The 16230-nt window shown below is 36.9% G+C and overlaps 1 protein-coding gene across 1 annotated transcript; it reads right to left on the bottom strand.

The window, feature by feature from the left end:
- Positions 1-5987: 5987 nt before the first annotated feature.
- On the bottom strand, positions 5988-14620 carry NKX6-1 (NK6 homeobox 1). The gene is made up of 3 exons (XM_073600235.1): positions 13506-14620; positions 11401-11573; positions 5988-7505 (listed from the first exon to the last, which is right to left on the bottom strand). The coding sequence occupies exons 1-3, from the start codon at positions 14131-14133 to the stop codon at positions 7257-7259; spliced, it is 1050 nt and encodes a 349-aa protein (XP_073456336.1). The 5' UTR covers positions 14134-14620; the 3' UTR covers positions 5988-7256.
- Positions 14621-16230: the final 1610 nt, after the last annotated feature.

Here is a 16230-nt window from a genome sequence, read left to right as displayed (position 1 = left end):
TCAGCAAAATAACTTGAATAGTGAATAGCTACCTCTAATGGTGTCCGTTCCTCTCCTTTTCTATAGAGTTCTATTGTGGGGATGAGCTAAGGTTTGGACCAAACCCAGAGGGTTGGTCACTCCCACCCCATTGCAGCAAGGGTATTTCCCACTTTTCTACACAAGTGGGTGGGAATGCTAGTGACATCATTGGCCTAATATGGCCACATGGCCATATTAGGTCAATGATTTTAAACTAATATGGCCATGTGATCATATCAGGCCAATGATCTCATTAGCAACCCCATCCCTTTGTGCAGATGTAGCTGCAGAGCAGGGGATGCCCTGGCCACAGATGATAGGGTGCCAGTACACAGGAGTGACTACTTCTTTTTGGATTTGGTCAAAACCCAAGTAAGGACCAAACCCAAGCTTATTTTTATTCTGTAGTGATGTAGAGGTGTGCTGGACAAACCAGTGAATGCTGTAGGGTACACAGTAGATCGAAACTCCTGCCAGTATCAGATCTTTTGCAGACTTTGTGGGTATTTCCTCATCATCGAAACAATGTTCATTGGTGTAGGCAGCAGGGTACTTAATTCTTTATCATTTTCTTTTGTAGGCAAATTCTTTTAGCAGCTTTAATTTTCATAAAAGGGCCACCTTAAAATCTCTGCATTATAAGGGACAATGGACCCAATCAGTCAAAACTGATTGGGTGTAGAAGTATTTGTACTGCTCATGGCAACCAGTCAGCTTCCAGCCCTCATAATATAATCAGTTCCAGCTTTACCTTTTACAAAAGTGGTTTTAAACCCAAAATGTTTCCTTTATTTCACCTGGTGATCCAGCCAGTAACACACTTCTGGTCTTAAGCTGGTCATAGATGAATAGAATTTCCAATGAAAATTCTTAGGAAAAGTCTTATGAAAATTGTCTGAAAATGTTAGAACATTTTCAAAACATTTGAATGCCATTTGAAAGATTTTGTTTGCTTTTAAAGTGTTTTTTTTTTTAATAACAAACATGTCATACTTACTTGCTCTGTGCAGTGGTTTTGTACACAGCAGCCCCGATTCTCTTGTCCCCCACCAGCTCTCCTGGCTCTTCCCCCTTCACCAGTGCCAGCCATAGCAAGCCGCTTGCTATGGGGGCACTGGTGCATGCTTTCTCCCGAGCCCCGCTCTATGGGGTTGATTTACTATAGGCAGGTGCAGTTGCACTCTGGAAGGGCAGATGCTCCAGAGCTTAGTAAATGAGCAGAGGTTCTTCTGATTTCCTTCACCTAATCATGTGCAGGCAAAAATTCAGTTTTTTTATTTTCCTTGAACGTGATTGGGTATTCTTTCCAAATGAAGCTTTACCTCATTTACTAAATTCTGGAGCAACTGCACTTGCAGAGGGCAACTGCACTTTGCAAAGTGCACATTCTATTTGCATTTAGTAAATCAACCCCTAGGTGTCCATAAAACACATATAGCCGCAGCTTGGCCCTGCCCCCACTCTCTCCTCATTGGCTCACTGGCTGTGATTGACAGCAGTGGGAGCCAATGGCTCCTCTTCTGTGTCCCAACCAATCAGGAGAGAGAGACCCAGGACAGCCGAAGATCCCGCGCACATCACTGGATCGAGAGGGGGCTCAGGTGAGTATTGGGGGGGTGTGGGGGGAACAGCACACACGTAGTCTTTTAACTTCATGCATAGAATGCATGAAGGTAAAAATCCTTCAGCCTTTACAACCACTTTAACATTTGATTTTGGAACAAATGGACTTTATCAAATGAAAACCACATTTACTATTAGAAATTTGTTAGTCTGGGAAAAATTTTGCATCCTGATCCTTAGAATGTTCTTCTCAAAATGAATGTCAATTTAACCCACCAATAATGAGAAAAATCAACAAACTTTCTTAGAACATTCTTTCCCTATGAATTTTTAAGTTAGAAATTCTTTCCATCTATGGCAAGCTTTAGCGTGTCTGCATTCTGGATGAAGTAGTGAAGCAGACACCTTTGAACAGTAACATTGTCAGTCTGGGGGGAGATAGTGTAATGCTTGGTACACATGGGCGAAAAATCTGCCGAAAATGTTTGGTTCAGCAGAAACCGGTCAACTTTCGGTTATTGCTTAAAACTTACATTTTTCTGTCGAATGGGCATGCTGTAAAACCAGCATCCAATTGGAAGCCAACCAGTGCTGGCAGCCAACGGCTGGGAGCGCTGGCCAGTGTGTGTGTGTGAAGGGGGGGGTATTATAGTGATCTGTCAGTTATTTTACCTTAGGTTTCAAGAAATAAAAAAAGTATAGTGTGTACCAGGCTTTAGACTAGCAAATAAGATGGACTTGACTGACAAATTAAAATTAAACTCCAGCTAACATTTTTAAAGCAGTTATAGCAAACAGTTTTTTTTTCCTTTTGGTATATAAGTTTTATATAAATAAATAAAAGCTGGCCATTCTAAGCACCCCAGTCAGTGGCAAATGGTTTGTCTCATTCCACTTTTGCTGGACAACTTGGTCTATTAATGTAAGTTGAGAGTGAAAATAAAGAAGAAAAAGCCTAAAAAAGAATGCTAATGCAGTCACTGCATCTAAGAATTTGTTAACTGCAGTTTAATTAATTTCTGTTGTTTTGGTTTAATACTATAATGTTTGTGCGCTGCCTTTCAAGCCAGCATGGGCTCATTCACACCACAATGCATGTGCGTGGCATTGCATTTTTTGTAACGTGTTGTAATGCACTGGCATGTATTTTACGTATGTTTTGTTTGGGTTTTTGTTCCTTGTTTGACTTGCAGTGCATTGGGGTTGATTTACTAAAGACAAATAGACTGTGCACTTTGTAAAGTGCAGTTGCCCTCTGCAAGTGTAGTTGCTCCAGAGCTTAGTAAATGAGGTAAGGCTTTGCAAAGAGTACCCAATCACTTGCAAGGAAAATAGCTTAGTAAATGAGGTAAGGCTTTGCAAAGAGTATCCAATCACGTGCAAGGAAAATTTAAAAAAACAGCATTTTTCTTGTACATGGTTGGATGATGGAAATCAGCAGAGCTTCTGCTAATTTGCTAAGCTCTGGGGCAACTGCACTTGCAGAGTGCAACCACACTTTGCAAAATGTACAGTCTTTTTGCCTATAGCACAGTGGTGTGGTGGTAGCACTCTCGCCTAGCAGTAAGAAGGGTCGCTGGTTCGAATTCCAACCACGACACTACCTGCCTGGAGTTTGCATGTTCTCCCTGTGCCTGCATGGGTTTCCTCCGGGTACTCCGGTTTCCTCCCACACTCCAAAGACATGCTGGTAGGTTAATTGGATCCTGTCTAAATTGTCCTTAGTATGTATGAACGTGAGTTAGAGACCTTAGATTGTAAGCTCCTTGAGGGTAGGGACTGATGTGAATGTACAATGTATATGTAAAGCGCTGCGTAAATTGATGGCGCTGTATAAGTACCATAAATAAATAAACCCCATTGTGTTTATACGCGCTTGTGCGCATTTGCCTGAACTTGAACGTGTTGCATTGTGCTAAAAAAAAAATAGTTTATGCAGTGCTTTTTTTCAGCACTCGCAAATGCACTGGTGTGAACTGCATTCATAGGGCGCCATTATTTTTTGGTTGCCATGAGTTGGGATTGTGCTCACAAATGCAACCCTATGTAAACTAGTCAACATACCTATGAAATGTGTCCACTAGAGGCGCTGTTATATTGAAATCTATGGCTGTTGATAAGTGGCTATATGCACACTGGTCTTATAAAAAACAGGTTACCTTGGCAGAAAAAAAACGCTTATATCGAGCGTTTTTGTACAGTTTAGGAGAGTTAAGCATTTTTTCTGCCAGAAAGCTCCAATCAGAAGGGGTTTTTTTTCTGCCTTGGCTCCATGCACACTTGGCTTTAAAAAAACACCAGTTACCTTGGCAGAAAAAAAAAGCTCATATAGAGCGTTTTTGTACAGAGTTTAGGTGAGTTTAGGAGAGTTTAGCGTTTTTTTCTGCCAGAAAGCTCCATTCGAAAATGCAAATTAGAAGGGTCTTTTGACCTGCCTCTTAGGCTCCATGCACACTGGGCTTAAAAAAACTCCAATTCCCTTGGCAAAAAAAAAAAAAAAGTTCATATAGAGCATGTTTGTACAGAGTTTTGGCGCGTTTAGAAGAGTTTAGCTTTTTCCAATCAAAAATGCAAACCAGAAGGGTTTTTTTTTCCTGCCTCTAAATGCTGAGCTCAAAATTTTCCTCAAGGCTTCATGCACACTGGCCTTAAAAAAATATCTATTCTCTTGGGAGTTCTTCCTAATTTGGATCGACACATAGGATAACATTGAGCTGCTTCTACAGGCAGAACACAAAACTCCTGTAGAAACAGCGATTTGTAAGCCAGTGTGCATGGACTGGGGAAGTCTTCCTGCACTTATCATACAGGGCATGCCAATAATTAGGAATGATAATGAACAATATTAATTATGTAAGCTCTGATTGAAAGGGTACCATATAAAAAAATAAAGTGAAAATAATTCTGTCTGGAAAGAAAGTACTCAACAAATTACAACAATGTTACTGCATTTGTGGCTATTTACTAAGGGGGCGCACTAATAATATAATGTAGCCAATCACTTGAAGGAAAATGTATTATTATTGGATTTTTGTTGGATCCAAAAAGCAGGACTGCTGAGCCAGTGTAGAAAATCACTGCCATTTGTTAATGAGGAATAGATGAAGGTAATACAGATTACATTCAGCGTATATTCTCAGCATTTTGATTGCCATTAGTGATCGTGATGGCACTTTAGTGGCATCCTAGTGACTGTCTGCCATACAACGCCACTACTCTGCGGCACTACACTACAGTTATCCTCATAATCGTTTTGCATACACATATATCTATCTATATCTATCTAGATATCTAGTCTATATCTATATCTATATAGATAGATATAGATATCTATCTATAAGTATATAGATCTATCTATCTATCTATCTATCTATCTATCTATCTATCTATAGATAGATATAGATAGATATGTATATATCTATCTATATATAGAGATATTTATATATCATAGATAGATATACCCCCTATTTAAGTCGTATATACAGTTGGAATGCATACTGGTGATGGAAGACTTGTTGTTCACACACATTATGCGTTTTTCTGCAGTCAATCCACTGCGCTAGATTTCACAAATATCTTGATTGGACACAAGTGACCAGTCCCCACTCGGCTGGATGTTATCTTTTCCTGCATAGTATCCATTCCAATGTATAACACATACGTTCCGCACTAATGGAAGTGTTTTACCAAAGGCAGCAAGTAAAAGGAAAAAAAAAGTATCAAATTCAGTGTAAATAAATGGATTGTTAATTAAATTCTGGGACAATTCTGTTTGCATGCCTTGGTAAATTAGGATTTTTTTAAAATCATGCGACATTATTTTCTGTGCATTTTATCAAATGGATTGTTGTACAAAAATGCTCCATATGAGCGTTTTTTACTCCCAAGAGAACCGACGTTTTTTTAAACCCAGTGCGCATGGAGCCTAATTGGGTATAGTGTATTTTTCTGCTTTTCAATATAGTTATCATTACCTTGTTTGGTACTAAGGTGAGGTAAAGGGTATATTTACATAGTGTAATGTTGCCAAAACCCCAGCAGATACATTAAAATAAGACACAAATCACAAATAATCACATTATATAGTTTACACCCTATGTAAAAATCAATTCTGTACCAGCCGTATGTCCAAATAGGTATGTAGAAAATGTATGATATATTATGATTCCATGTATATAGATAGGTAGATAAATAAATAGAATAAAAGATAGATAGATAGATAGATAGATAGATAGATAGATAGATAGATAGATAGATAGATAGATGTGTTTGTTACTTCTATGTAGGCTGTAGGCCAAACACTGTTATTTATTGGTCCTAAGAGAAAAAAAAATGTATTTAATAACTTTGCTTTAGATATATTTCATGGCACGTTTGGTGAAGTGTGTCATTTATATTTATTGTTTGTATTCCACGTGTATGTGTGTGTGTTATAAAAACACAATGACAAGAAACGTAAGTGTCATCATCCATACAAATCTAAATTGAAATCAAGAGAACAAGTGTTTTACTGAAGATAATAAACATATACAGACAAAAGAAAACAAAGTGCTGAAATAAAAAAAAAAATCAAACAAAATGTAAAAAGAAATACTGTCCTTTAAACAGATTCATTAGATCTCTTACGAGACCATATTATTAGAGTTCCTTATTTTAGGTGGCTGGCTTTACCATTTTAGTCACCTCGAACATTTTTTTTTTTCATTAACAAAAAGTGCATTATATTTATGAGTTTTGCAAAAGTTCTTTTTCACGCTTCTCAAAACTGGACGTTTTTATATAAATTAATAGCCTTTAAGATGCCAATATATCAGTGTAGCTATAGCTTAAAAAGAATGCAATTTACATATCCTATAGTAAATTTATCATACAAAAAAAAAAAAATACAAAAAAAAAGTTTTGTATTGCAATATAGGTTCTAGTCTGGGTTGAACCCCCTGCAAGTAGTAGCATTGATCGATTGCATCAGAGTCAGTGGAATCGTTGAATACCACTCTATGCTCAAATATATACTTTATTAGTAATAAATACCAAGGACTGTGTAACCAAATAAAAAGTAACTGATTGATGGAGGGAGAGGGTGGGGGGGGTGTAGAGATGCTATGCAATGAGCAAATTTTAACTTGCTGGACACTAAAGGGTCAGGGTGGGTGGAAAGTAACAGATGTGGAAGAGGGGATCACATGACCCCCCCTACCTTTATCCCTCTTTGCATTTTTTAACACAAAAGACAGTTACTTTACATTAGAACATTCACAGTGGAGTAACCTCTGGTCAGAGTGACTCACTATTTATTTACAAGAGCCTTCAAACGAGTTGATTTAGTGAATCCTTTGCTAGGACTGCCAATTCCTGAGCAGTCTGGACATAGATTCAGGGACTGTTTGTTCCCTCCAGAGGTGATCAGCTGGGCAAAAGGGAAAAAAAACAGCCATCAGCTGTTATGTAGCTTGCTTGTAGGTGTGTGATAGCGTAATGCTACAGAAGTCTGTTCCTTCATCGCTTAGAGTTTAGAAAAATATATATACATCTCACAAAATAAAAAAGCCTTATTTCGCCCTGGCTACAGGTGCAGTGCTGATCATGGAAGGACAAGGTGGTCAGAGAAGATACTGAGACTGTCGCATCCATTTCATGTCTATTGTCCCCAAACTGGTGGGCTCTGAAGCCCTCTAAGATGAGCTGTCATTCTCTGACTGTTGATGGAGCAATGAGCTGTTTGACTTGTGTTTCTTCAGGAGCTGAGTGATCTTCTCATCGTCTGAGTTAGGATCCAGGGGCTTGTTGTAGTCGTCATCCTCTTCCTCATTATCTGAAGCTCCTTTCAGCCTCTCGGTCTCGGTGTCCTGCTTCTTCTTGGCTGTGGCCATCTCTGCTGCGTGTTTCTTGCGCCACTTGGTCCTTCTGTTCTGGAACCATACCTGCAAGGGGCATCAAACAGTATGGGTATTATAAAGCACCAAAAGGCAGCAATTTATTAAAAACAACTAAACCCAATACAAAAAAATGCAATATATTACAGCTTAATGGTGGTGGCTGCATTAATGGAGTTTTTTTTCAGGCTAAGAGCATTTTCAGCAAATACAGAAATACTTGTTGATCTTGCCAGAAATGCAGTGTTCTATTACTTTCTGAGAGCTACACTGAAGACCATTTTCCTTTCTTGATATCTTCTGTAAACTACCAAATGCCCTGCCACACCATAACAAGAATGAAAAGCCAGTGACCTGTTTATAGTCAGAGCAGCCTAGGGTAACATCCATGGCTCTCTCCATGGATACAGTGGAGGGGTGATGTAGCCACCAGGAGAGAGGAGGGGGCATTTATTATGTAGAAAGTAAAGCAATGGAAGCTTGAAAATAAACAAAAAAATATACAAAAATAACACAACCATCACACCAAGGACTAATGAGCTGCATTTATATTACATGTTTGGTTTTGGGCTTAGATGCACTTTAAGCAAAAGCAGTGTGCATGGTGCGATCATGAGTTTCCGGGAGCACAAAATAGGCTCAATTCACGAAGCTAGCATATGAGTGTCCTTATTTAAATAAATAAATAAAAACAAAGAAAAAAAAATGTATAGTTTATTTTCAGATGAGGGTAATGAGATTTGAAAAAGAGGTGAAGAACTTTATTCTTGTGTTACAGAACCTAATGTACTAAACAGATAGAAGTTTTAGGATAACTCTGGAACATGTGTATATTGTTACTAGTGACCAATCAAGCGTTATCATTAATGTTCCATCTTTAATTAATCCTCAACGGTCAACCAAGATAAAACATAAGGCACCTGAATGCTTGTTGTAAACAAGTTCTCTTTTCTCCAGTTTAATAAATATGACCCATGACTTATTTTTAAATATATGTGAACCTTATCGGCGTTTTAGCCAGACAAATGTATTTTTATATGCAGATTTAAAATGTTTCACATAAAAAAAAAAAATCTTCAAGACTTTTTAATAAAAATAATAATGAAGTATAATGTTTTGAGGATCTGCAGTTTCTGTAGTAGCTGAGGCTTATTTATTATAGTAGTTGAGAATCTTCACTCAATAAATTGAACACTGACTTTAATTGTCCAATCATGTGTAAAGGAAATTCCTTTTTATTTATATGCACGTGATTGGGTGTTCAAGTTATTGATTGAAGATTTTCAGCTCAGTAAATTAACCTCAATGTGTAAGATTTCATTTTCAGTAGAAATACTAATATATTAACAATTATTATATATTAATATAAACTAACAACCAATCCTAGTCGGCTGGTTCAGATCCATTCTATGGGGAATAATGAGAAGTGACGCCCTCTGCAGAAACTACAGTGAGGACGCCCGTTCAAGTTTGCATGACACCCCAACCAATTAGAAAAGGCCTCTCCTATACACCAAGAATGCCAAAAGTCATGCAGCACTTCCCTTTCCCTACCCTAACATCCAATTCTGTAGGTTGTTATAACGATTTTTTTTTTTTTTTTTTTTTATAAATCCATTAAGTTAATTTTACCTTTGCATATGTTATTATATCTAGATATCTAAATGTCAGGAAACAGACCCTTGCAATTTATGTTCTGTAAAGATGACGATATATACTGTATTTTTATAGTTAGTTCACCATGCTAGCGACCTTTTAGCGACCCTTTTGGCAATTTATAGAGAATAGAACTTTTCCTTAACTGCAGGGAACGTTAGCAATTTACACAGATTCAAAAAAAAAAAAAAAAAAAAAAATGACTGTAGTAAATTACCCTCCAACCCCTTACTAGAGAAGGCAGAAGCCCTTTTTCACCCCAACCCCACTCAAAACATGTGAACACAATTATATTCTAATAATTTTCCACCCTCACACAAAAATGCATGTCTGTGTGTGTGTATACATTTTATATATATATATATATATATATATATATATATATATATATATATATATATATATAGACATACCCCACTTTTAAGTACACAATGGGGTTTATTTACTAAAGCAGGAACGTGCAAAATCAGGCTCCCTTCTTCATAGAAACCAATTGGCTTCCAGGTTTTATTACCAAAGCTTAATTGAACAAGCTTGGGTTAGAAGCTCATTGTGTACTTAAAAGTGGAGTATGCCTGTATATAAAATCACTGTAGCACTTATATATTGTTTAATGTTTAGAGTTAGCCTTTAGTTACAGGCATAAACACAACTTTTATTTTCTTATATAGATGCAGATAGATGCATATAGGTAAAGGATACAGCTTTTAGCTGTGTTAAGTTGATAGCTACATTTAGGATATGGTTTATAATTGTTCATAAAAGTAAAAGACCCCTTTGAAAAATAATTACCACTTAAAAGTTTTTTAATACGATTTAAAGCCCACATTCACCATCATGCTGTGGAGAGCAAATAATAGGAATGTATTTATTGCAGAGAAGAAGAGTTTCCAGTCCAATGTGGTGGTGTCCCGGCCGTCTATTCTGTAGCAGGTGTGTGTACAGCTAGCTGTTGGGAGCCTGGGAATTGAGGGGGGAGAATAGAACCCTGCCTGGGATCACTGAATAGGTTGTAGTGTATTCACTATCAGACATTTACCATGACAAATGAGTGCCTCCAGATAACACACTGACACGGCACAAGACAAGTCTTTACAATGGCAACAGGTGATCCAGCTGCAATTGTGGCCCTCGTATAATGAAAACTTCTCTTTTTCTTCTTCAACTTTTTCCCTGCTTCCTACAATAGCTGCAACAAGCTTGGAGCTTCAGCGAAGTCTCCGGGGTGATGGGACCTCCTGGGGGTGCTACACCAGACTCTCTTTTTCTTTTTTCCTTTTTTTTTTACAGATTTCTTATATCCTAATCATCTCCCATTTCAGAAACCTTTATTATAAAAAAATAATAATTTCAGCACTGGCCCAGGGGACTCTTCTTTCAAACCTTCAAACATGTATCGGATTGGAAGAATTTCTTTAATTATTATTACTATTATTATTATTTAGGATTACACGTGTTCTATTCTCTTTTAACCAACACACACACGTTGGTTGATCAGTAAAAAAAAAAACAAAAAACAAAAAAAACAACACTGATCGTTGTTTGTTTTTCTTCAATATTTATATGTAACATTTTATTATAAGCTTTAGCAGCAGTAGTAGCAATATCAAGAAGTATGACAATCATCAAGGATGTCCTATGCAACACTTTAGAAAATTGTATTCGTTGTGTGATTTTTGCAACAAGGAATAACTGGAAATGAAAAGTCCCGCATATGAACCAATATAACAAAGCTGTATATGTACTCTGTATTACTAATTATAATTATACATAATTGAAATAATAATAATTAGCAATGAGAGTAAGTCCCTTGGGTCACTGCTGAAACCATTACATTGTTCATTTTTGTAGATAGGAATAACTGAAAATAAAAAAAAATCCAACATATGATTCAATATAACAAAGCTGTATATGTACACTGTAATATTAAAATAATAATAAAATAATTTGGACAATAATAATAACAATTTGAAGTCCCCTGGGTCAGTGCTGAAACCATTGTTTTGTGTTCAGTGTGTATTTTTGCAGAAAGGAATTACTGAAAATAAAGAAGGGACCAACAAATGAACCAATATAACAAACCTGTATAAATACTCTGTAATAATAAAATAATAATGTAAATAATAATAGTAATTTGACGTGAGAGTAAGTCCCCTGCGACACTGCTGAACCCATTATTATGTGTTCTTTGTGTACTTTTGTAGATATGATTCAATATAACAAAGCTGTATATGCACTCTGCAATAATAAAAGAAAGTCTTTATAAAGAGTTTGATTGAGCGCTCACCTTGACCTGGCTCTCTGTCATGCCCAGGGAATATGCCAGCCTGGCCCTCTCTGGTCCAGCTAAGTATTTCGTCTGCTCAAATGTCTTTTCCAGGGCGAAAATCTGCTGGCCGGAAAATGTGGGCCTCGTGTGTTTTCTTTTCCCATCCTTATCCAGCAGCACCGAACCTTGATCTGAAAAGAGTATACATAGGGCATGTTATTTTATGGCATGTGCCCTCATCTGTACTCTTCAATCGTGTGTATTGCGAGGAAGGAAGAGATAAGTAATCAGGAACCAATAATAAATAAGTTAACACCACTCTATCATAATCTATATTTTGTGATAATTACAACATATCCTGCCCTGAGATAAAAATCATAAAAATAACATGAACGATAATAATTATTATTATATTATTATTATTATTATAGTTGTTATTATTATTAGTATTATTATTCTCGGGCTTCTATAGTAAAACAAAAAAAGTATTAATAAAATGGAACTTCTGACTTTTTGGTATAGATATATGCACAGATGACACCGCAAAGTGAACCCTTTTGATACATAAATAACTCCACATCTAGTAAGAAAGATAACACTTGTTTATTATAATAGATTTGTATGATATGGCTGCTTGTTGTCTCTGTAAAAAGTTTTTGTAATCATTTGTGTATGCAAGTTTGGAAATGACACACGGCACAATTGTACAACTCTTTTTGGTTTCTTTCCAAATTCTATCCGTTTGCAATCCCACTAGGTATAATTTTCTGTTTCCTCCCAGAAAATACCTGTTTATTTCAAAGCTTTTTTATAAAATATATTTATAAATATGTATTCCTTTTTTAACTAATTAGTTGTCAAGTATTTGCTTTCCAATTAGTACAACTCCATTCTGCCATAATAATTACTGGAATATTTCTTGAATATTTTTCTTTTTCACGTAGAGACTAAAAAAACAATTTTGTATAATAATTCTCCATCAAATGATCTTGATTCTACAGTACACAGTAAATGTCAATAAGGGGTCAGCATTTTAGCTGCTGGATGCTTTGTGTCCATGCAAAAGTAGAGCTGTAATCTCTAAATGTATTTAATATAAATGTAGAATTACAATTTCTAAATCTATGTAATATATATGTAGTATATGTTTCTATTAATATATTAATATAATGTAGAAGTACAATGTCTTGCTGCTTTATATATATATATATATATATATATATATATATATATATATATATATATATATATATATATATATATATATATATATATATATATATATATATATATATATATATATATATTTAAGGTTTTCTGTTTAATGTAAATGTAGAATTTCAATTTCTAAACATGTTCAATATTTATGGAGAATTGCAATTTCTAAATCTATAAATCTATTATATATATATATATATATATATATATATATATATATATATATATATATATATATATATATATATATATATATGTAGAATTACAATTTCTAAACCTGTTTAATATAAATAAATGTAGAATTGCAATTTCCAAACCTGTTCAATATATATGTAGAATTACAATTTCTAAATGTATTTAATATATATGTAGAATTACAATTTCTAAATGTATTTAATATATATGTAGAATTACAATTTCTAAACCTGTTTCATAAATCTGTAGAATTACAATTTATAAATGTATTTTATATAAATGTAGAATTACAATTTATAAATGCATTTAATATATATGTAGAATTACAATTTCTAAACTAGTTTCATAAAAAAAAAGTAGAATTCAATTTCTAAACCTGTTTCATATATGTAGAATAACAATTTCTAAATGTATTTACCATAAATGTAGAATTACAATTTCCAAACGTGTTTCGTATATATGTAGAATTTCAATTTCTAAATATATTTAATATATATGTAGAATTGCAATTTCCCATTTTTTTTTTTTTATTTAAATGTAAACTTGCAATTTATAAATCTGTTAAACATATATAGATACTTTATAACGATTCAATTTTTCCATAAATTCTATGGTGCCCCTTTTCCAGGCCTGGTCCTAAAATGGGTCCCATCAGTGACAGTTTGTGCCCATCAGACCCTGACCCAACATCCAAAAGATAAAACACTTACGGGGTCCACATGCCAGCCTGGCATCTCTCCATGGTGGGCTTTGCATCACCCCCGGCCAGAAGATTGGGGTCCTGCCTTGCAGTTCAGACAGAGGTTTGGGATAACGGGCCACAGCGACTGCTGCACTAGGGCTGAAGTAGAGTCCAGGATGGGGAGGTGGAGGAGGGCTTAGGCTGCTAAAGCGGGGTAGCCCTGCCAGGAGGCCAGCAGGAGAGGAGGTAGAGGCCACAGTAGCTTGGGAAACAGAAGTGCTGGGGGTTAGGGCTGCCCCTGTTAGAGAGGGCAGACAGTGCATGATTGGGCGGCTCAGGATGTCCTGGATCCCATGGGGGGTAGCTACTGAAACATGGGGTGGTGGGGTGCCCAGAGAGGACAGGCCTCCTGGTGAGGAGGATGAATGCTTGAGGGAGCCCTGAGTTGGCGATCCCAGTGGAGGAGAAGGTGAGGAGGATAAAGAAGAGGACGGGGATGAGGAGGAAGCAGAGGAGGAACAGGGCTGTCCTTGCAGAGCATAAGCTGGGTACAGAGGAGTCTTCATCTCTGCCATGCTATGTAGAGCTGCCAAGGGAGGGCTGCTGAGGAGGAAAGCGCTCTGCCTGGTGCCATCCATCTGCCCTAGAGCTAACATCACCGAGCAGAGAAGCTTCACACAACGCTGGAGAACAAATGGAAGAAGAAGGGTGAGCAGGTAAGTCTAAGCAACGCTGGTCCTTCTAGTTCATCAGCACAGGAAAGTAACCAAGAGTCTCTCTTTGTATCTTGGAAGGTTTAGGAGTCAGGATCAGTCCAGCTCTACACTTCTTGTGCCAAGATTGGATAGATCGGTCCTGGATTGTCCTTATCTCAGGGTCCACATAGAGGTAAAGTACAGGAAGATGGGGCTCCAAGTTCCAGAAGACACATTGATCACCTCTTCATCCCCTCCCTGCTCCTCAGATGTGATCACAGTAAAGCAAGCAGTACTTTGGGCTGTGTGATCTCACAGGAAAGCAGTGTGAAGGCACTTCTCTCCCTCCTTCTCCTCCCACCTCTCTACCTTCTTTCTGACAGCACAGATGGAGCTCTCAAAGGTAATACGATGTTTTCTTCATCTCCTAGCTCCTTAAGGCGATGGGACGGAGGCACAAACTTTCAGCTGTCAATCACCCAGCAGGGGAGTGTCTGCTTTCACCTATAGCACGGGGCCAATGGAGGAGATGGGGGCCAAGTGACGTGTCATAGATCCCACCTCGCGTCCTGATTGGCTGTAGGAGCAGTCCCATGGAGAGCTGAGCCGGCTGTCATTTGCATATTAGGCGCGCCTCTTGGTGGAGTGTGATCATTGATGTCTCTTGTTTGGTAAATGATCTGCAGGAGGACATCCAAGACCCCCTCTTCTGTCATGTCAGCCGCTCCGATCGCTGCACAGGATGGCCGGCTTATTTCTTCTGACAGCAGGCAGGGGATGGAGGCGATGGCCGCAACGTCAGGGGGCTCCTGTCACTGTATTCATGAACTACACTATGGACAGGTCCTAAAGGGGACCCAACTCACCCAACTAGGGTGACTCACTAGTGTCTTCTTTACAAGCCCATTCTACAAGCTGCATTTCCTATAAAACCTACACACAAATAATATATATATATATATATATATATATATATATATATATATATATATATATATATATATATATATATATACACACACACACTCATATACACATACACACATATATATTATACACAAATATACATACACACACATATACTATATATAACTATATATACTATATATAACTCAGTGATTCTCAACCAGGGTTCCTCCAGAGGTTGCTAGGGGTTCCTTCAGCATTGGGCAATTTCTGCCTCTCAGATAAGTTTCCGCTGACACCACTGATCTTTTTATCCATCTGTAAGGAGGTAATTCTTCTCAATGACCACAAGTGTAAGGACTATTCTTCCCACTGACCATCACACTAATGTATCATGAGTTGTAGATTTCTATTTTTTAGCAGGGGTTCCCTGAGACTGGAGAACTATTTTAAGGGTTCCTCTGTGTTGAAAAGGTTGAGAAAGGCTGATATAACCACTACTGTACACACACACACACACATATGTACACAGTATGTCACATTTAGAGTACAAATAATACCTATAAAGTCTACAGAACTCCCCTTATTCATAAACACCATAAACACCCATACACACACCTATGTATAATAGATGTGTCTGTCTATCTATCTATCTATCTATCTATCTATCTATCTATCTATCTATCTATCTATCTATCTCTATCTACATGCACACATACAATACACAAACATACTGTATACTCACACACATATACATATTGTATATCAAACTATCACATTAGAGTACAAACTTTTACTATAAAGTATACAGAAATCACTGTATGCATAAACACCCATACACAGACAATACAATATGTATAATAAATATGTGTGTGTGTGTGTGTATATATGTATATATATATATATATATATATATATATATATATATACACCGTATATATATCACACTAGAGAACATACATTTACTAAATGCACACACACACACATATATATGTGTGTGTGTGTGTGTGTGTGTGTTAACGGCAGCCATACCATAGCACATCATACAAGGGAATCCACAGAAAGTAGAGAAAATATAATCTCCCCCCATTTCTATTTAATCAAAACAAATCCCCAGGTAGCTGACAGTTGCCTGCACCCCAGTGTGGCTGT

Source organism: Aquarana catesbeiana, linkage group LG01, assembly GCF_042186555.1.
Source record: "Aquarana catesbeiana isolate 2022-GZ linkage group LG01, ASM4218655v1, whole genome shotgun sequence".
Lineage (NCBI taxonomy): Eukaryota > Metazoa > Chordata > Amphibia > Anura > Ranidae > Aquarana > Aquarana catesbeiana.
Note: the sequence above shows the minus strand (reverse complement) of the source record. Positions and strands in the feature narration are given on the sequence as shown.

What these genes read in the sequence shown, in the direction of transcription:
- NKX6-1 (XM_073600235.1), bottom strand. Translation starts at nt 14,133, where the DNA reads ATGTTAGCTCTAGGGCAGATGGATGGCACCAGGCAGAGCGCTTTCCTC. An exon ending in CAGGCTGGCATGTGGACCCC is followed by an intron (nt 11,574 to 13,505) that starts GTAAGTGTTTTA and finishes TACTCTTTTCAG; the next exon opens with ATCAAGGTTCGGTGCTGCTG. An exon ending in TGACAGAGAGCCAGGTCAAG is followed by an intron (nt 7,506 to 11,400) that starts GTGAGCGCTCAA and finishes TGCCCCTTGCAG; the next exon opens with GTATGGTTCCAGAACAGAAG.